Source organism: Pituophis catenifer, unplaced genomic scaffold (assembly GCF_029215685.1).
Source record: "Pituophis catenifer annectens isolate HBS135680 unplaced genomic scaffold, rPitCat1.0.hap2 SCAF_3, whole genome shotgun sequence".
NCBI lineage: Eukaryota > Metazoa > Chordata > Lepidosauria > Squamata > Colubridae > Pituophis > Pituophis catenifer.
The window spans coordinates 129199892-129222691 of NW_027256883.1; the positions used below are offsets into that span (position 1 = coordinate 129199892).

A 22800-nucleotide genomic window follows, 5' to 3' on the forward strand; every position below is an offset into this window, starting at 1 on the left:
GGAACTATAATACTTTATAGAGTTATATGGCTACTTTTAAAAATACATTTTAAAAATATTTTCAAATTAAGATAGTAAGCAATGAAATGTACTGTCCATAAATTGTAAGAATGTTCTTATCAAGTAAAGAAATTGTTCTCTGAACAAATACACATATTATCAGTTATGGCAATGTACAATGACATTCATCTAATGTAGCACAAGTACCAGATACTGTAGTTATGCTGCTTCTAATTGGTGCTCTCATTTTAAAAACTGAGAATGGTGCAGCAATATAGTTTGTGGCATTCATACACACAAAGCTTCCAAATGAAAATATTAAATTCTTCCTCTTGGAGAATTCACCATGAATTATAAGACATTTACATCAGTACATTTTACAACATCAATTTCAGTGAATTATTTTCTATATAAAATATTATAAATCTACAAACAATGATTCAGTGATACTTCATTGGTTTTGAACAAGAATACTTATCAGAAACGTCACCATCAAACCTTCTTCCCAAAACAAAACATATCTTCCCACCAGATATTATACTTTGATTCCATAACTTTCCAGCCAGCCTGGTGAATTTATTGTTTGGTAGGTTATAGAATCCAAACCCCAACACACCCAGAGGACATCAGTATGGAAAAGACTACTCTAGGACAAAATTTTATATCTCTGACTTGAAACGTGTGTGTGTGTGTGTGTATATACAGATCTGCATTCATATAAAATTAGAAAAGATGAAATAACTTTCAAAAACAGGTATGCCATGTGCTGTTGCAAGAAGAATGCATAGGACATTTCTGCAGCTGTTGAAAACAGTAAATCATTCTGATTTAACCATAGAGTTCAAGTTGGAAGCACTTCTAGTTCCAGGTTCTAGAAGCAACCCATTCAAGTTTTGCTCTGGGCTTCCCTTCTTTTACAGAAGTTGTTTTGCAAATTTAACTATTTAAACGTCATTCTTCTGACACAGTATAAACTCTTTCAGTGCCTGATAATCCTCCAGCAGTATTTAGAAGTCCCTTTTCCACAATATTGGCAAAATATTGTGACATGGAAAAGTTTGTTATGCTTTAATAGGATTTCCTGTTGGCTTTGGATCATAACTATATAAGAAAGTAGCAACTATTACCAGAACAGCTCCAAGAAAAAACACACTAAAGATAAAAGAAAAAGAATAAACATTTAGAATACATGTTTTGTACATTCATAAAATGGGTATTTTATATAATGACACTTACACAATGACTGGATGACACACAATAAAAATGCATAAACAGATAAAATCAATTAAAAATACAACTGGAATGAATTAAAAAGATAACAATACTCAACCATCATGTACCCATCTAGCACACTTGGCTCGGAATGGGACATTTAGGCACCGAACCTTGGCCGTGCCTCCTTCGCCCCCAGCCACCTGCCTCAGCCCATTTATAGCCAGCTTTCCTCCCCTGCTGACACTCCCACAGCCATCTCCACAGCCAATGGATGCCTGGCCCTCTGCCCCAACCCTTTGTCCCTGCCCATTCACCCAGCCAGAGTTTGACCTTGGCCTCTGGCTGCACAGGGCAAATAGCTCCCAGCCAATCTGGTGGCAGATAGAAGCAATGGTGCTGCGGGGCAGCATACAATTGGCAATGGGCAGAGGTTATGGAGTGGGGGCAGTGTGCAATGCAAGATTTAAAAAAGAAACAGGCAAGAGTGTGTTGGGACTAGGAAGGGTGGGAGGGTGTCTCTATGGGGCTTCACAAAGATGGCTTGTCTCAGAACTCAGCTTCAACAAAAGGGGGGAGGGCAAGGTCGACACAGCTTCTGGCATTGTGGGGGTCATGGGGGGGTGTGCGGCAGGCAAATGGAGATGGCATGCAGCTTCTGGCGTAGGGTGTGTGTGTAGGGGGTGCAGCACGCAAATGCAAGTGCCACATGGTAGAGGGGAAACAGAACTGCCTGCTAGGCGTCACACCGGAGTGGCAAAGGTGGGGTATGCAGTAACTTTGAACAGTCATTAAGTGATTAGTCATAAGTTGAAAACTATAGTCTTATAGCTATAATTGGAGGAAAACATTTTATTTTTCCGTTTGAATGCAAATGCACCTAGATCATTTATTTATTCATTCATTCCATTCATTCATTCATTGTTTTCAGGCAATGAAAGAAATATATTAATCATAACACTAATAGAATTGAAATATCCAAATTAATTTATATTCAACCACACTTACTTAAAAAAGCGGCCTTATTCTGAAACAACTGATGTAGGCCAATAATTTGTAGACAAAAATGGGCAACCCATACACTGCATTTTTCTTTCAAGACATTTTGCAGATAACCATCTTACCCCCATGTTATACCATCAAAATCTAGCCGCAGAATGTAGCTACTAAAATTTATGGATGAAAGTAGAAAGAAAAACATGCGTATTAAACCTCCTTTCTTATATACCGTTATTTGAGTAAATCCACCCCATGGAGCTGAACTGATTTATGTTTGAGTTGACATGTGCAATATTACTCCACAAAAGATAGTTCCTCTATTATAGTGCAAAATATTTAGTTTGCATACTCACCAAAGCATTTAAATTCAGTTTAAATTATACTTTATTTATACTTGTAAAAGGCATTTGTGTTTTTAAAGACAAAGTTAAAAATACAACTTACCTTGTAGGGACAAAATCTTGAAGCCAGAAATATGAAATTAATGTTGACAATATAATAGATAATGACGTTGCAAATCCTTTTAAAATATTGTCTGCATATTTTATAACAGCTGCTATAACAAGGCCACCAAGTGCCTGACAAAACATTGAAAATATAGTCACTTTATCAATCTTAATGGTTAATCGGATAAAGCTTGCTATACATATTTAGCAAAGAAATCCTGAAGGAAAAGTTATTACTTTATTTTTGTTACATTATTCTATGAATAATGTATTATTCAACTGTCTGCCTTAACCATGGCAGACCATGGTTTTTATAAGTACTTTATTGCAGCTAGTCCTCACTTAATGACGCTAATTGAGATTGGGATCTCCATCACTCAGTAAAGCAGTTACTAATTAGGGAAATTATGTCACTGCAACTGTGTTCTCCAGTTGGGACAAGATTAGCTTTTGTTTGACTGGTAACACTGCCTCATCCTTTGTGAATGCCTTATTACTGTCTTGTACACACTGACATTAATACAACCATGGCGTATGTTGGAACTGGGAGCCATGGGTATGCTATGCAAACAACTTGAAATCCTTTTATCTCCAATCTCTCTCCTCTGAGGGTGGGGGAAGGCAAAGGACAGATTGCCTACAGAAATTGCTTGCTTTTTTTTTTTGTCTTCCACACCCCCAGAGCAGAGAGATTTCAAAAGAGTAAACTGTGTGCTCTTTTACACATCAGAAGCAATGCAATTGTGCTGGCAGTCTGAAAATACAGTCTTAAATGAGTCTTAAATACAATCATAAATGGGCCACAAGTTTTTTTAGCACCGTCATAACTTTGAATGGTTGCTGAAGAAATAGTAAGTGCAGGCTACCTAAAATGTTTAATCTGAAAAAGAATTTTCCAATTTATTTATTTATTTATTTATTTATTTATTTATTTATTTATTTATTTATTTATTTATTTATTTATTTATTTATTTATTTATTTATTTATTTATTTATTTATTTATTTATTCAATCATATTTGTATATCGCCCTACTCCCGGAGGACTCAGGGCGATGAATAATTTCAGTATTTTAAGTATTTAATTTATTCAGTATTTTAAGTTAATTTAAATATATAATTGGTTCTGGATGATTTATGCTAAGAACATTTTACTAAAATAATATATAATATTAAAATGTATAATATTGTATCATAAAATAAAATTCAATTTTGCAAGTTTTAAAGTCTCATCAGATCCAGTTCTTATACTCTCTTTTGCTTTTTGTTCAAAGTTGTTTCCATACTGTGCATTTTATTATTTTTTAATTAACATCAAAAGTGTTAAACTGTTCTTATTCTTAAATCCTACTGTCTAATTAAATGAGGCAAAGTTAACTATTTCCTATCAATTCTACTTCAGTTTATCAAGAAACAGAAGTTCATTTTTCAAATAACTGGTATTCATAATTAGTGGTGAGGGACAGGAGACTTATCTTGGAAGCATTTATAATAAAACAATTCAATAAAATTCAATGTGCCTGATTAACAGGGACATTTTTTTAAATTCTTTCCACGCCAGTGGAATATTGGAACTCTGTCCTTTAAGATAAACTTCCAAAAACTGAACAGAACAAGTTCAATTTTGGTATGGTGGGAGAAACTAGCAAAAAAAAAGACAAGAAAAAAAAAAAAAGACTGGGTTTGAAAATGGAGGAAAACATTTCAGGAAAAAAAATGTCTCAGGTATTTTAGGAGAGGCAGTTGACAATTACTCAGAATGCTGTTGACAGCTCTATTCTAAGCCCTGCCTCTGGTCACATGACTTAGAATGGAACATATCGTGCAGCCTGCTTTATGCTTTCCAATGTATATATACATACATATTAACACATGGAGACAATCACGAGGGTAAGACAATACAGAGTCACACAACAGATTTCTTCATTATACTAAGTAGACAGACAGATCCTATGACCAGTGCTGGTGAAGGGGCTGTAGAGTATTTCAGAAGCTAGACTCTGCATGCTCCCTTATTTAAGACTTACTGTACCTCATCATGTGACCTAGGAATTATGGTTAAAGGGTTGAAAAAAATCCCAAAGCCATGTCAGCATGCTCTCCCTTGCCTTGTTAAATAGAATGATTTTTTTTAAAGTATTAATTGAACAAATCAATGCATAACTCAACAAAGGTAATTTCAATATTGGCATAACACAAGCTCAATTGATAAAATGTAATATTGGATGTATTACCTGCAGAACTACAACTATCCAAGTAAGCTTGTTATAACCTTGAAAAAATCCATTCTTTGATACAAGTTCTCCATCATAAATGTATACGCCCATCAATCCAAATACACTACCAAAAAATCCTGAAAGTCAAGACAAATATTGAGCCATGGTAAATTGGACAGAAAAGAAATTCCAATTGCTCTTTTATGCTACCCAGTAACAATTTGGATTATGTACTTTAATAATTCAGATGCAAGTAGAAACCTCTCCTAGTATCTCTAAATATTAATTATCACCATATTTTGTGCTGTATATAAGAAAATATCAAAGAATGGTGATGACACCCTAATTTTTGATCCTAAAAGCTGATTTCAGTGCAGCACCTCATAAATGCTATTTGATTTCTACAGTGAGTCCTTTGAAGGTCTCTGTTACACACGTAAAGGACCTAAACAGCTTCTATCAAGCATGTGTGAGAAAGAGATATACTTAGGTTTTGAATACTTACTTATTCAGACATGCCAATGATTATCTGCTGGATTTAGAACCTGTTTCTTTAAAAAGTGTTACAGTTTTAAAACTACGTTTTTTATCTTACTGCAATAGTTTACATTTTTAAATGGTTATCTTAATTACTTTGGAAGCAGTTTTACCTACAGCTTATCACAGCAAAATGTGTATAAACCACTATTAATTGCAGTTGCATCTGTTTACCACTGTAGGGCAGAAAAGGGCTGCTTATAATTTTTAAATAAATTCTGTAGAGTAGTAATATTAATCTCGTCATTTGTAAAGTCTACTGGAGAACTCTTTGATTTCGCATCTACATGAAATGAAATTTTATAGAAACCAAGTTAACCCATCCCAACTGCATTAGGCTTTCTTTCTGGAAGTTCTATCAGCCCATCTTATTATTACAGGTAGTCCTCAGTTAATGACCACTTGTCCTGCAACCACTGAAGTTATAATCAGTCCTTGAAAACCAGCTGATCCAGGACCGCTGCAGTCATGTGATCACAATATAGGCACTTGGCAACTGACTTGCACTTCCCCTGGTTGCAGTGTCCTGCAGTCACTTTGATTGTGATTTGCAACCTTCCCTGCCACACCTCCTCAAGCAAAATCAAGCAAAACCCAGCGAGGAAGGTCAGATTGTTCAGGTAATCTCTCCCACCCTTGCACCTTCCTCCAGCCCCTTTAACAATTGTGCTTTACCTTTTCTACCACTCACACACCTTTATGCACTCTCCCAAAACCTTGCTGAACTTGCATTAGACTTCCCTGTCACTAGTGCACCTTGCACACTCTCCTTCAAATGGCAGCAGCCGAGCCACTTCAAGCTGAGCTGCACTTGAGCCATGACTTCCTCACCATCACGCACCCTTCCTCAGCCTTGCTGTGCTGGCACTACACCTCCACCACCACCCATGGAGCATCCCTGAGCCTAAATGAATTCATGCCATGCCTCATTAGTGCATCCTCTTGTTCCCTTTTCTATCCAGCAGTAGCAGCCTGTTTGTGAACCACCTGAAACTTGCAACTTCCTGTCGATTTCCCCATTGACTTTGGTTGCTGGAAGCCAACAGGAAGTTGTGAGACGGGGCTTACTTAATGACAAGTAAGGATCAAAAGGATTGCATCACTAAGCAATGTGGTCACATTTTAGGACCGCATCGCTTAGCAATGTGAATCCTGATCCCAACTGCTGTAGTAACTTATGGACTACCTGTATAATATATCAAAAACAGGAGGACTGCCTATGTATTACAAAGAGGTAGCCCTCAACTTATGACCGTTTAATGATAGTTTAAAGCTACAATGGCTTCAGAAAAAGTGACATATGATTGAGGATACATTTGGGAAATTGGCAACTGGCTCACATTTATAATGGTTGCAGTACCTTGTAAGTCACTTCTGAGCAGGCTTCTGACAAGCAAAGTTAATTGGGGAACCTGGATTTGCTTAATAAATGTGTGTGTGATTCACCTAATGATCACATGATTCATTTAACTATCACAGTAAAATTGGTAGTATAATTAGGTTTGGTCACGTGATGACTTACTTAATGACATCACTTAGCAACCAAAATTCTGGTCCCAATTGTGTTCGTCAGTCAAGGACTACCTGTATTACTTTTCTGTATTTTTTAAATTGCATCTGTTACTACATTTTATTGTTGCTGTTTGTAGTGTGATCCATATTAGAACTTTGAATTTGAACTTTGAACTACATTGTATATTTTAAAAGACAGGCAATTAGCAAATTTAATAAAAATGAATAGAGTTAATTTAAGACTTTCAACCATAATTTAAAGACATTCAACTGCAATTTTAAATTCACTTTACAACTTATGAGGAGCTATGAGAGGTACTTTTTTTAATAGGCAATTTTTGGATCATAGTACTTTTTATATAAGCATACAGTATGTAAAATACAGGTGCAGTAATAGTACTTATTTATGCTTTTTCTTTTTAAAAAACAGCAGTCTATATTCCTAAATCCAACTATTGGGAGAAAATATTCATTTGTTTTCATCTTTAGTTAAAAACTGCTGTGTTGTTTTTTTTTCATCCTAGACTTCTATTCAAACAGAAAAATGTCTTTAAATTAAAGCACTCTTAAATAAACATTTGTAGATACACATATTTCAATTTTTTGGGTTCTTAAAAAGAAGGGTGCCACTGGGGTGGGCAGGTGACAAAACATGCATCATGACACAAAAACTTACATACTTGCATCAGATGACAGGACACAAGTACGTAAGGGTGGATTATGCATCATGACATCACCACATGCATGTCATTTTGATGTGATCTTGGTTTGTTCAGATGCCTGTGATAATGGCTATAGAAAGATGGCAACGTTTAGTTTAATTTAATTGGTTCTCATATAACACATAAGCTACAACTGTTTGAAGTGAGACATACAATACTTTTTCTCTGATAGCAAAACCCCCACCATACCAAAATCATAAAAATATAATAGAAGTTTTAAAAGGGAGTTGTCATATAGCAAGAATGAGACAACTTTTTAAAAAACAAATTACATTCTTTGTATCACGGTAATAATTGCACTATAATTTGAATGCTAGTCATTGCCTTTATCATCCATTAAATATTAGCAGAAATCAAACAGAAGCTGACTCCTATATTTCGTAACAGGATATAAGTAAGAGTTCCTTTTAGAAAAGTTAATATCAAACAGAGCATAGCCTTTATAACCATTTCTCTAAACTTAACAGAATGAAGTACTCTTAATTATAGTCGGATGCATATCTGAATCTCTTTTAGATTTTTTTTAAGACTTACCAAGCTGAATATTTCTAATCCATACTGATTGTTTTGTTTCTTTCAAAATTTTTTCAAAATATACTCCAGCAAATCCACTAGAAAAGCAGGCTATAAGTACTGCTACCAAGCCAACAAGCTGTGATCCTGCTGAAAGTTCTTTAGTTGTTGTTGTCTGCAAATCTGATGGCCACTAAAAGAAATAAAGTAATATATTAAAATATATTTAAATTACAGAATAAAATTAACAAGAAAGAAGTGGGGAAAAATGCAATAGCACACCAGTAACATTTCATATAATGGTCTCCTTTACAACCAGTTCACATACAAATTTCACAGATTCAATCAAGTCAGATCCATCAGTTGATGGCTATTCATTCAAGCATGTGATTAATCTATGCAACCAACTGGTCACCACATACTGAAAGAAACTGTACTGACAAAACAAATCCATTGAAGTAATTACTCTTCTTAGGTCAATTCTAAATAATATGCAATAGAATTTTAAGAACTACCAATCTTAGCTAGTCTTTCTAATCTTAGCTAGTGGTTACAATAAAACTATTCAGGGGTTTACTAACATAAGATTGAGTCTAGATCATTGAAAATAACTATCTCATTCTACATTTACAATACTATGTTCAGTTCTGTACATAGCAGGCTAAAAAGAACAATGACAAACTAGAGTGACTTCAGAAGAAGGCTACCCTATACAGATAGCCGACTTATGACCACAATTGAGCTCACAATTTATGTAGCTAAGTGAGACATTCATTAAGTGAATTTCACCCCATTTTACGACCTTTCTTGCCACATTTCTTAAGTGAATCACTGCAGCTGTTAAGTTTGTAGCATGGTTGTTAAATGAATCTGTCTACCCCACTGACTTTGCTTATCAGAAGGTTGCAAAAGGGGTTCCCATGACTCCGGGACACTGCATATATGAGTCAGTTGTCGAGTGTCAGAATTTTGACCATATGACCATGTGGATGCTACAATGGTTGTAAGTATGAAAAATGATCATGAGTCACTTTTTTCAGTGCCATTGTAACTGCAAATGGTCACTAAGCAAATTGTTGTAAGTTGAGGACTACCTGTAATCCAGAGATCAGAAACCTACTATCTGTAAGTTAGGCCTGCACAAGAAATACAGCTGAAAGAAGATGGGATAGTAGTCTTCAGATAAACTAACTTTGTGAAAGTACCTCTTTTTCATTATATATTATTATTATATTATATTATATTATTATGCTAGAGGGGAGCCAAATCCTATTTAAACGCAGTATAAGAGTTATGAGGCATCAACCAAGTTTCTATTACCAAAATAAATTAAGATTTTCCCTGCCAGCATTAAGACATATATTCATAGCAGTATTTACCTGTACAAATGCAACACCAGCCATCAGAATCACTAATGAAAGCCATTGATATACGCCTAATTTCTTACTGAGCATTGACACGGAAAATAATGCAGTTGTGAGGATTTTCAGTTGATATGTGACCTAAAAAGGTAAAAGAAAAAATAAAATAAAATAGCCCTGATTTGATTTCTGAGTTTTAACAATAAGACACTATCAAAATAAAGTACCTGGTAAGTGGCTGCATCTAGATTTGATAAAGCAACATAGAGCAGGTTATTTTGTAGAGTGTAAATCCCGGAAGGAATAGCAAGTTTAAGTGTCTCCATTGGTTTATTAAGAATTTCATCATGTAACACTCTGTTTAGAGTTCGCAAGCTGCACTCTATGCAAAGAGAAAATGCAATACATATTGTTGGTTAGAAGGAAGCCTATCCGTTGTAATCACTTTGTAGCTAAACATTTTAATGTTTTTGTGTGGAACATGCGATTTCTAAGGGACTAGCATATTTTAAACTTGTGAAGGACCTAGCTTCCCCTCCTTCTTCTCACTATTTTTATTTCCTTAAATAATGAACATGGGTAGACACAGCTAGACCAAAATCTAGTAAGTGGACTTGTCTGCCTATGCTAAGTTGTACCTTCATAGTATAACTTACAGAGTATACAGGTAGTCCTCAACTTACGACTACAACTGGAACCGGAATTTTGGTCATAACTCATTACGGTCCTAAGTCAAGTCACTACGTCACCGGATCTGATTTTACAACCATTTTTACTGCAGTCATATGTTGAGTCATTGTAATTATGAGTTGAGTGATGCATTTTAAGTGCAAATCCACTTTCCACAATGGAGGGTTTTTTTACCAGAAACCGTCAGAAATTGTGATTATGTGACTGCGGGGCTATTGTTAATGCACACTTTTCAAAGCTGTTATTAATTCAAACTGTCATTAAGCAAATGGTTGTAAATCAGGGACTATCTGTAGTATGAATTCCCAGAAAACAGCTCATTATTATATATCATTCAAGGCACTGATGAATCAAATTTGAATTTTCCTTCCTGGCAATTGCTCTCCATAACCCCATGTACCCCTTCTGTAAATATTTTCAAGTTTAGGTAACTTAAGTTTATGTTAGCTATCTACTGTAAACCTTATTTCCAAGTCTTCTTTGTATGCTTCTTTAATAAATATACTTATTTGGCCAATGCATTTGATTTACTCCTGGGAAGGTGTCTCATTAACTCCTTATATAATCTAAAGATAATACTGAAATACTTACTGCTGTCTTTGTAAACCAACAAAATGCAAGCTGTAATTTTCAAAAGTTCAGCAATGACCACGGCAGTTGAAGACAAATAGCGAGGTCCTTCTTCTTTCAGTGTCCGAGAATATCGCATAGTCAACACCAAACTAGTTGTCTGAAAGACTAATATGCTCAAAGAAAGATATTTTAAGTTGGTAGACATAGCTTGACAATCACCTTCCTGAAAAAGAAAGACAGAAGAGGGAAAGAATTAGTTGTAGAGATTACTTTATCACATGATATATTCCTTGTTGAGAGCAGGGCCAGCATATAAAATGGGAAGGGCCACATTAGGAAGGACAATAAGGCAATGTGGCATTCTTACTATTTTATTAATTAATTAATTTGATTTACATTAATTTATTTGAATTACATTATTCTTTATATTTAATAAGAATCAGGTCTTGAATGCTTAGTAGGTTTTCTTTAATATCAGCCAGTTGGAGATTTCTTGGTAGATCTATAGAATCAAGTGCTTTAAGAAACCAACTTCTAAAGGGAAGTTCCTTGTCTAACAAGACTGATAGCCAATCTAGACTTATTTATTTATTTATTTATTTATTTATTTATTTATTTATTTATTTATTGAATTTCTATACCGCCCTTCTCCCGAAGGACTCAGGGCGGTGAACAGATTAAGATTTTATATACATATAATAATATTTTTATTTATTTTTTTATAAACAGTAAATAATAAATTGAGTCAACTTGGTGTATCTGCTAAGACTTTGGCATAGAATTTAGATGTTTATGCTAGCCCTACTTGTTGAAACAGAAAGGTCTTCAGGGCACGTTCGAAAGTTAAGTTAAAATTAATGCTCTGCTCTTGGATATAATACATATAATTCTCAATATAACTTTTAGCTGAACCCACTATTTGTATCATTTCTCAAAGGTAAAAAGAAGCTTTGCCTTTTTTGAGAATTTAGTCAAAATATGAATATTGCTCTCTCCTATGTTGCTCATAAAAAAAAAATACTGTGTCAATAGAGTAGACCGACATTTTGTACAAGAAAGAAAAACCTTGAGAACAAAATCTGTCACAAGTTGAGACCCCATGGCTACATCAAATATCAGACTGCTTTTCCTCGTTTGCAGTCCCAGTTTTATAGTATGCATTCACTATCTTGTTAAAAAATTCCAGAGCATTCAAAGTCTTCACGTTTTTGTGATGTTTCTGTTGGCCGTAATAAAAGAATTACCTGTCTGTGGGTTTTTGCATGACTTGGGATTAAGTCACAGAAGAGTACTGAAACATGTCCCATGTTGAAGTTAGGACTGAATTATATTAAATATAATTAAATTTATTTATTTGCTTATTGGTGAGGATAACTTACTAAAACATGACCAATTGCTGCAGTGGGAAAAGGCCTCTGTTACTAATTTCCTTGTGGAATTACTCTTTCTGCAATTTAGCCCTAAAAACATTGACAATACAGCCAACTTTACAGTATTACAAACTTTAATGGTTGTTGTTGTTGTTGTAATGAAATGATCAAAATACCATTCTGCTCCTAAGACCATCTCACAAATTAGGAGAGCCACACAGTAAAATGGTTTTCTAAAAATTGCTATTAAAATACTTCATTCGGAACAATTGACAGACACTTAAATAAATAACAAGTCCTAAATTCTTAACTGTTTTCCATCATTCTGTCAAAACTTCCTCCTCAGAAACCTTTTCGCCTCACAATATTTGGATTCATGTGCCATGCTAAATGGTTTAACTATGGTGTATGGAACCCTAACCTAAACCAAATAAGTACCCTTTTACTAAATATGCTGAACATTTGTTTTCTGAGTATTAATTATTGGTTATCTTTCTGGATAGATCTATGCAATGCCTGAACAAATGCGTATTGCTGATTTATGATCTTTAAAGAAAAGTGAAGGGGATAATTCACACCTTTGGGGAGATTATCCATAAACTAATCTCCTCTATTCATAAAGATTCTTCTATACAGTGTAGAAGGCAGCTCTTGCATATAGTTTTAAGAATTATAAGCTTATTGCGGCTTTTTCCAACATGTGCTTCATTTCTAATATAATTAAAGAGGTGTTGCTTATGTCACAGGGGTAGAAATAGTAGCAACTGTTTGAAGAGAATGCCAACTCTACCCATATTGTTTGCTCCTAAACTTCAAGGCTTTAAATATACTACCATATATTTAGCAAAGTCCTTCCACTCCTAAAGGAAAATGAAAACAGCTTGCTCTGAAGGAGTTAGGGTATTACTAGTCCTCTCAGTACTATTTGCTCAGGAAAAGAAATTAAAACCTATAATGTTTACCTAAGATATCTCTCCCTCTGACCTGTTAAGGTGGAAAAACAAGCAAGAAAAAAAGTCTGGTAACAATGTGTAGGTTTAAAAAAAAAACAGGAAAAAGAAAAAAATCACCCTTTGAAGAAATTATCAGCAAAATCATCTGCATTCTCTGGACATTTGTTTACTCTTGCGAAATAGCACAAAATCTAAACTAACCAGTTTCACTTCAGGAAAGGAGGAACAAATTTTTGAAGGTGGCTCTGGTGCTGAGGGAAACAATTGAATGTTAAGATTTTATTTATTTATGCATGTATTAAACAAATTTGTATAACCACCCATCTGTCAAGAGGATATATATGTTTGTTTCGTCCATCCCTTGTAGCCACCAGAATAAGTATTTCAGTTTCCAGTTCAGATCAGGATCCAAGAACTAAAATCCAAATGGAAACTCCATATATATAAAGCCAAAGGCAGTTAGTCACACAGGCTCAGAAAAATATACATTTGAATAAATAGGAGCAAAAACATGGTAAAATCAAGTCACATCCTTTCCTGTATGCCTCCCTTATTCAAACAGACATTTTGCTGAGCCACTGTGTGAGCCCTGTAAAAGCTGTGGCTTCTTTGAATATCAGCCAACAGAGAGATGCCAATGCAGATCTTAAAACACGATGCCCATGTTAGTTCTATATACTGCATATCTCCGATGCTGGTAGATTACTTTTCAAGTCTAAGCCAGTGACATCCCACACCCTTTCATCTTGTCCCAAATTGCTGAACGACACTGGAAGAAATCTTGAGTCTATTGCATTTCAATGTAAGCAGATTCAGCAGGACTGCTGTCTATATTCAATAATAACTAAACCAAAAGTGTTGTGATCAGTCCGAAGATCTGGGTGTTATGGATGGGGACTACATTTCCCCTGAAAGAGAAAGTTCACAGTGCTTCTTGATCTCTATCTCTTTATGGATTTCCAGGTTAGTGACAGAGGCAAGGAGGGCACTTGCTCCATCATGTTATGCGTCCATTGCAACTCTTCTCGAATCAGCAACAGTTGCATGGTTACAGGGCAACAGCTACAATGAGCTCCATAAAAGGCAAATTTTAAAATTCTGTATTCAGGCTGCTAATGGATGCATGCTATTAGGACCAAACTGTGCCCATATTGGTAGACCTGAAGGCAGCCAAGCTTTCTGAAGCACAATTTAAGGTGGTGGTGTTCTAATTTTTAAAATCCAAAATCGTGGGGCCTAAAAAAAAAAAAACCACCCAAAAAGGGCAGCAGGAGACATTCTCTTAAAGATATAAGCACTTTCCAAACACCATTTATTAGACATACCAGAAAAGGCCCTTCCTTTTGCTCGCCCCAAGTTATGCAATAATTTCCTTAGGAATTTTAATAAGGTTTTTTTCTTTTTCTGTTTTCAGAAAAAGAAAACAAAACTTTCTTCTTTAGCGAAGGTGTTTCAGTCTCAGAGGGACTAAAGACATTAAGAGTGATTCTGTTTTTATCAGATGTTAATTGTTTGTTCTATTTTTATTGTTGCTTTAAACTATTTTACTGGGGCAGAAAGGTAATAAATAAGCCTAAACAAAAGCCAAGTTCTTTTAAAACAATTCACAAAGGATAGTTTGACTCCATAAAAGACACTTACTTGTCTTGAATCAAGAGTCAAACAATTCAATTTTAAATGTGTTTGGCAAAGGAAACATTGAAGAGATAGATATCTCCATGTCATTTCAAAAAATAGGTCTCATTGTAGTTATAACATTCTGAAAATCAGAATTTGGATTGGGCAGATGGAGAGCTATATTATAAATTATTATCACTTGAGGGAAGGAAACAACTATATAGCTTTCCATTGTATTTGGGACTAAAGTGATATAATTTTTGTACCCAGGAATAATTAGAATCTACTATCATCTTACACTTTGAGGGAAGAATAAATGAGAGGATTTCCATTTCTTTATTTTCTTTACTATTTTTTTAGAGGACAATTTCAGACTGTGTGAAAACTTGCATAGACTCAGCATGTCATCTGAAAAAATATGGGTTGGTAGAATTATGAGGTAAGGTGTTCATCTGAATAAAACTAAACAAAAGGAATGGGCACCATTCTACTGGATATTTGTTTGGATGTGCATATTTTAAATTAACAAAGTACTAAAAAGAATACCAAGCTTATTTTTAGGATTAAGAACATTGTAAAACACAGGAATTATAAAAATTATCTTCTAAGGCATTGTAAATTTGGGGCATAAGGCAAGCCAAACATGTTTTGGCAACTTTGCCATTATCTTCATTGAGGGTACCCCCCCCCCATGTGTATTCAGGTAAAGTATAAATACATACACGCTACTATATATCTATATTGTTAGAATCCTTCTGTATAATGTTCATATGTCCAGAACATTTTAGTTTAATTCGGAGAGTAGTAAAAATACTAACATATAAGCCAGTAAGAATTAAATATTTAAGTTAATTATTCAAGTGTTATGTAGTATTGACTTTAACGTAGTCAACCGATTTATTTTAACAAGATGAATAGTTATTTACCCTGGACACAAGTTTTACCACTTGTGTCCAGAGATATCAAATAACTATTTTCTGTTCATTAAAATAAACTTTAAGAAGTTTAGCCACAATTTCTAAACCAAACACTTTTACATAGGTTTAAGTTCTGAATCAGAATCTATCTACTAGTAATTACTGTATATTCAAAGCAACACAACTGATCCTACAGAAAGTAGACATACAATGAACAAATTCAATATAATGGCAATTTACAACAATCAAAATATTCAGTTTCATGCTGTTTTTTGAACATGTGCTTCATTTCTAATATAATTAAAGAGGTGTTGCTTATGTCACAGGGCACAAGACACAATTTGTAAAATTTACTGAATATCCAGTGCTAAGATTTCTAACACATCTACTTCCTCTTCAAATGCAGTTTTTAAAACTGATATTTCTAAAAGTAACATATAGCACCGCACTGAGATCTACTAATCAACGAAAAAGGCAAGAAAATGCCTGACAAATTTGAAACTCTTTTGGCATACTAAACAGCACATCTCTGGATCCTAACCATTTTACATTTTACCAATATTCAGTGTAACTCAAAATTTTCTTAATATTATTTTCCTAATAAATAATTCAGACTACTAGAAAATGTTATTAAAATGCATATAGATATACCAACTTCAAGAACAAACTTCTCTTTCTGAGTTTCCATGATTCCCAAGCAGAAATGAGAACAGTATTCATTCAGTCTTCTGGTTATTCATTCAGTATATCTGGTTGATATACATAAAGTATATCAACCGGTATCTGCTGCTGTACAAGTTCAAAACCTCAAAATTTGGGTCTTCCCAACTTGCCAAATCCATTTTTTCATGCTCATATTCTTCAGTAAACATCAAACTTGAAGTTTAGGGGAAAAGTTCATTTTTCAGTAGTAGTAGTTCCATAGCTAAATAACTCCAAATCCAGTTTTCACACAGCTCGTCTGGACAGAAAGTAATGTACAAAGAAAAAATTCTTTCAGTGCAGTGTAGACTCTAGCACTGTACTAAAGCCAAATGACCTGTCAGCACTTACGCAACAATAATCTACATTTTCTACAGGAGCAATAAATCACCCAGTATGCTACTGTTTCCTCTAGCTTAGCAACCTAGGGTTGATGATCTTCAGCATAAGATCTCATTTCACAAAGCACTTAATATTAAATATTAAATACAGAACCAGTGTCATTTCAGTAGCCTCCAGTAGTTATTAGAGTCTTGGTTTCTAGCATAAATGACTGTTGCTCTAGCTCTCCTCTCCTTCCCTGTGCTTTAATGTCTCTAAGGACTTTCAAATATAAATACTTTGCAACAAATATAATATTTGACATTGTTTCAGAAACATATTAAACATATTTTGCTCCGAATTCCCTATGTGTCAGGCTCCAAAAAACATGCAGAGAAACTGCTAAGCAGTTTTATTATTTCTCACCTACAGACAGAATCTTGCCAGACTAAAGCAGACTACTTACATCATTAAAGATATATATTGAGAACTTCTAGGGAGGAGATCTCTTGACCCTTTTTGTCCCAACTAAACTATCTAAACTGTGCTCTCTCTTGCTCCATTAGAATGCAGCCCCTCTGTCCTGGGAATCGAAATTATATTCCACTAAACTTTGGGAGGAAGAGCAGTATAGGAATAAAAACAATCCTGTTGTGAAAAAATTAAAGTTAACCTTAATTACAAATGTATGCGATTGTGCTATAAATATTTTGAAGGATTCACCAGCAGAGTTAATATAAATTATAAATAATCCCCCAAATTTCACTTTGTTGGGATGATGATTATATGCTGCTGCTTCCTTGATTATTGTGCTTGTCCCAAAGATGCCACATCAGTTATAGCATAGTACCTCTATGAGCATGAGAAGATAAATTGTCATAGCACATACAGGTAGTCTTCAACTTATAACAGTTCATTTAGTGACCATTCAAAGTTATAATGGCACTGAAAAAAGTGACTTATAAGGATTTTTCACAGTTACAACCTTTCCAGCCTCCCCATGAACATGTGGTCATAATTCAGATGCTTGGCAACTGGTTCATACTTATGACTGTTCCTATGTCCCAAGATCATGTGATCCCCTTTTGCGACCTTTTGACAAGCAAAGTCAATGGGGAAGCCAGATTCACTTAACAACCGAGTTACTAATTTATCAACTGCAGTGATTCACTTAACAACTGGGGCAAGAAAGATTGTAAAATGGGGCAAAACTCACTTAACAAATGTCTCACTTAACAACAAAAGTATTGGGCTTAATTATGGTCATAGGTCAAGGACTACCTGTAAAGCCCAGAATCATAATTTATTTCATAGAGATAGTCACATCCCAAAATGGTATACAGTGTCACAGTGGGATTGTGTTTCAATGTTCCTTTAGTTCTATTTATTCAAATTCCTCTGTTGCAATACTTTGAATGATATTTTCTACTTCAAGGACTTCCTACCTAGAGAAATATATTGCAAACATTACTAAAATGTAGGAAATCAGGCTATGAAATATAAATATAATTACTGGATTCTTCTAGCTCTTTCGCAGATTGACAGATTATAACTGACAAATTAAATTTGAGGTTCTTCTTAAAATACTCCCATAAGAGGTTCAATTTGCTTGCCACAATTTACCTGTAGATTTTATTAAAGCAGTATTTGGTAAACAGGAATAATCCTACTGTCCTTTGAGGCCAGTGGAGATTTCCTTCTTTCTATTTGGCAAGAACAAAAAAACCTCTATAACAATCATGTTAAAAAATTGTTGCTCTGGGAATTCTCCTTTGGTATATTTCTTTGCTACTTCCTGATCTTGAATAAGTTCAGAAGCAAAACAGAATTAGATCTAGTGAATACTATCAGGGATTACCAGACCTACACACCAGAGAAGGTCCTCAACCTACTACCACAATTGGGACCAGAATTTTTCATTGCTAAGCAATGCGGTTGTAAAATGTGACATAATGTGACTGCACTGTTTAGCATCAGCCATCCAGCATTCCCTAGTGCCATTGTTAATTGAATTCCACTGGTTGTTAGCTGAGGACTCACCCCAATCCAAGCTATTCTGGGTTTGGTCCCCCTTAACTCTGAGTTTCAGTAAGATAAGTCATTGCCTCCAACTACCCCCGTTGACTATTTCCCACCATTTCTGCCTTTTTGGTCAGCTTGCACCCTCTCTTGCGAAGCAGCAAGTAAATGGACAGCTCTGGGGCTACTTGCTATACAGATAGTCCTCAATTTATGACCACAATTGAGCCCAAAATTTATGTGGCTGAGAAATTTGTTAAGTGAGTTTTGCCCCATTTTACGACCTTTCTCACCACATTTGTTAAATGAATCAGAGATTCTTAAGTTAGTCACACGGTTGTTAAGTGAATTTGGTTCCCCATTGGCTTTGCTTGTCAGAAGGTGTTCTGACTCAGCTCCCCAAACACGACACACCCTCTGTAGTTGAAGCAATGATTCTTTTATTAGGAGTGCCAGCAGCCCCGGCAAAAAGTTTCTTACAGACAGACAAGTCTGTTCTTTGGGCATGAAGATGAATAGTTGTCTACCACATCTATTCATCTCCGCCCCCTGCCTTTTATCCGCAGAACTAGGATGGGGCTTCGCTAGCAGCGGTGGCTCTTCTGTCCCAAGGATCAGCCCACAGATTTCCACTGCTCTCCTCTCCTCTGCCTTCTGCGCATCCGCGCATCAGGCACTGGACCCAGCTATTCCTCCTCTTCCTCATCAGCCACCTCTGGACCTGGGGGCTGTTGACTCTCCATCTGAGGGCTGACAGACGCCCAGGCTCCGCCTCTGTCTCTCTCTCTGACCACTCCCTCTTCCCCCTCAGAGTTCTCAGGTTGCCTTGATGTTGACCCTGACTCCCACGCCTCCTCCTCATCTGATTGGGCTGCTGGAGGGGCCGGCGGCCAACAGGCCACAACAGAAGGTCAAAAAAGGGGATCACATGACCCCAGGACACTGCAATCTTCATAAATATGAGTCAGTTGCCAAGCATCTCAATTTTGATTATATGGCCATGGGGATGCCACAATAGTCATGTGAAAAATGGCCACAAGTCACTTTTTTCAGTGCCGTTATAACTTCGAATGGTCACTAAATGAACTGTTGTAAGTCGAGAACTACCTGTACTGTGTCTCAGGGGCTTCTTGGTGAACCACAGCTCTGGGGCTTCAAGAAACCTTCATGCCTCATCACAACATGAAGCCATAACCACCACAGTCGCCACAGCCCAGTCTATCAGGGTGGATCACTGTGACTTCTTGGCACCCTGGGGCTCTGGGGCTCCCAAGAACCCGGGTTGCTGCATAGTGCAAGGCCCAGGCCAGCTGGGCCCAGCCCAAACCCACAGCTGCCCAGGGAAATCCCGGCCACCCCAGTTTGATGAAGCATGTCCAGCCTGGCATGAGGCCATCTTCCCTAGGTTTCACAAGGAAACCTCCATTTGCAACCTGGGGGAGAATTCCTCATACAGCATGCAGCTGCCTCGGAAGCGCCAACTGGGGACACAACTCACTTAACTGTCTTCCTTAGCAAGATAAATGTCGGGTTCAGTTGTGATCATAAGTTGAGGACTACCTGTATTGTCAGTTGCCTTGGGCAATTTACAAACACAGATGAATGAAGAAATAAGCTCACCTTTCCTGTACTGCTTGTTTCCAATGCACTTTAGCTTACTCCATTACATTTATATTATCTAAACTTGCCTTTTCCACTTGATTTTTCTAAGATGCCACGCTTAATAGTCTGAGATTAGTAATGTCTAAAGAAACTATTTGAATAGGAACATATAGAAATCTACAATGCAGAGCTAGAACATAATTCCAGAGAAATAGAATCTAGCTTTTCAGAAGCTCTTGTGCAGTTCTTTTGTCCTTATATCCTTCAACTACCTTTTGTGGTAAAGAAGATAGAAAAGTGGCAAAATATTAGATATTTGCAAATGGAAGATGACAGCCTCTGGAACTTACTTATCTAAATCAGATGTGGTGCAACTTGATTCATACTTGTTATTTTAAAGATACAGGAAAAGTACATATGGTTTTCAAATACAGAAAACAGCAGACATTGTCACTTCTATGCAGTTCCTAGTTTAACTTTTGATAAAGCATCTAAATTCCAGGATATTAACCTACTGAATCACCTTCTGTTTATTCTGTCTATCTGCTAACATTGCCCTTTGTTATTCTTTTACTTTTTTTAAAAAATATTCTTTGCATTAAAAAAATAAGCTAAGAACAAGTTCTACTATTGAAAGACTTTCTTTCAATGGTTCAACAAAGAACAGTAATATCTGAGTAGTGTTTTATCTTTTAAAATATTTGTACAAAAGACTGAAGCATTCCAATGAGGGCAACTTTGCCAGTTAATCCGGTTCACCATAAAGAGTACTAATATTGTTCAAAGATTTCCCAGCTGAGGCATGTAGATTGTGATTAAGTTACTTTCATAGTCTTGCCTTATTGAAAGGATAGTGAAAAGGACAATATTAATATTTTGTACTGCTGATTCCAGATGCTTTAAATACAGTATATAAAATATGCAGTTTTCTATTAGTTTCCTATAAAAGTGAGTTCCTATTTTACTTGTGTAATTATGCCACGACAAGTTTCTTATTTGACAAATTCACACTTTTCTGTCATATTTTTTTTAGTCAGAGGTAGGGAAAATTCCAATTTAAAAATGTAGTTTTCCTGAATAATTTTTTAACAATGAATGAACCGTAAAATCTTTTAAATGAAAAAATAATAATGTTGTAAGGCTAGTATGTCAAAATTATAGTAAAAGTAATATCAGAATACTTTTTAAAATAGTTGTCTATTTACTAGCACTATTAATCAAAGAGAACTATTCCATCTTTTTCACTGAAATGGTTGTTTTTCTAATAAGAGAAAAATGCAGATGATGTGGAGACAAGTGACAGAATTACAAATGCAATGCTATGTCGTATAAACTCCAAAGCTTTTAGAAGAACAATTATACAATGAATGACATGTCTATTAGCGTCCATCATAAGATGACTACCATAACAGGATGACATATAATGGAAGGATAAAGGGATGAGAATCCAGAAATGATGGAAATTCTGGGATGCACAGAGTTTTGTATTACTAATTCTTAGATGGTTAATAGTTATCAAGTATACACAGGATGTAGCATTTGATTTAGACCTTACTTGTTCTCTATTACAACGATATAAAAACTGTTAGTGATATTTAAACAAACACAGCTGGGTATGTAGCACTTATTAATACATCAATATTGCACGTATGCTATTCTCCCTGTCAGCAGAAAGTTTCCTAGCAGGTTACTGAGATAGGTGGCATATGAATTTAAAAAACAAATAATCAAATAAAAATAAACCTATAAACTTGGTTCAAAATAGGAATTAATTCAAAGTACATACAGGATCTGTCAGCAGCCATATATTTTAAAATATAAATATGTCTCTATACAATATATTTGAATAAAAATAGTGTAACTTTTAAAGAATGTTTGCCCTTTGTGTATATGTTTGATGCAATTTTCTGTACTAGTAGAACAATCTTTCTTTGCATTATTCTATGCCTCTTGCTTCAAACTGATTATTAATAACCTCTTACTTCGTGCTTTGAATGTGCCATAATGAATGATCAACATTCATTTATACAGGAAAATCACAGGACTTTTTATTTAATAACAAGGTTAACCTACCTTTTCATTTTTCTGTTCCTTTGCCCATACATTGAAAATCTTACCACTGTATTCCCATTTTATTCCAAAATCCATACTATAAAAACTTGCTTACATGCAAATGACTTAATCTGTATAGCGGGAGTGGACACATGCATACATTTGGTCAGATAGTCCTTGTTTCGGGTATCATTGATCTATACTGCCTCATATACATTTATCTACATTGATTTTTACCATGCCCACTGCACTGTAACTCACCTTTCGGAATAGTCGTGCATCCTGCTTCTTGTCCCCAAAACTATTGTTCCTTAATCCCTTCGCTCCTGCCTAAGGCACTTCCTGCCATTAATATATGTTGCTCCTCTAGTTCTGCAAGCTTTCGCGTTTAATTTCTATAGTTAGAGTTAGGATTACTATTTTTTTAAAAAAAATTCCTCATCTCCAAGCATTGTGAAGCTTCACGCC

The 22800-nt window shown here is 35.4% G+C and overlaps 1 protein-coding gene across 2 annotated transcripts; it reads right to left on the reverse strand.

The window, feature by feature from the left end:
* Positions 1 to 22800, reverse strand: SLC35A3 (solute carrier family 35 member A3). 2 transcript variants are annotated; one of them, XM_070939357.1, is made up of 7 exons: positions 10798 to 10996; positions 9744 to 9898; positions 9535 to 9657; positions 8177 to 8348; positions 4890 to 5008; positions 2656 to 2789; positions 1 to 1152 (listed from the first exon to the last, which is right to left on the reverse strand). In XM_070939357.1, the coding sequence occupies exons 1-7, from the start codon at positions 10982 to 10984 to the stop codon at positions 1062 to 1064; spliced, it is 981 nt and encodes a 326-aa protein (XP_070795458.1). In that variant the 5' UTR covers positions 10985 to 10996; the 3' UTR covers positions 1 to 1061. The 2 variants fall into 2 exon arrangements, with proteins under 2 accessions (XP_070795458.1, XP_070795457.1); XM_070939356.1 differs by lacking the exon at positions 2656 to 2789 and adding an exon at positions 22594 to 22800 and having other exon boundaries at positions 1034 to 1152; positions 10798 to 11002.

Coding starts and splice junctions, on each gene's coding strand:
- SLC35A3 (XM_070939357.1), bottom strand. CDS start 10,984: ATGTCTACCAACTTAAAATATCTTTCTTTGAGCATATTAGTCTTTCAG. Junction 9,658..9,743: donor TAGATGCAGCCACTTACCAG/GTACTTTATTTT, acceptor TTACCTTTTTAG/GTCACATATCAACTGAAAAT. Junction 8,349..9,534: donor CTGGTGTTGCATTTGTACAG/GTAAATACTGCT, acceptor TATTTCTTTTAG/TGGCCATCAGATTTGCAGAC.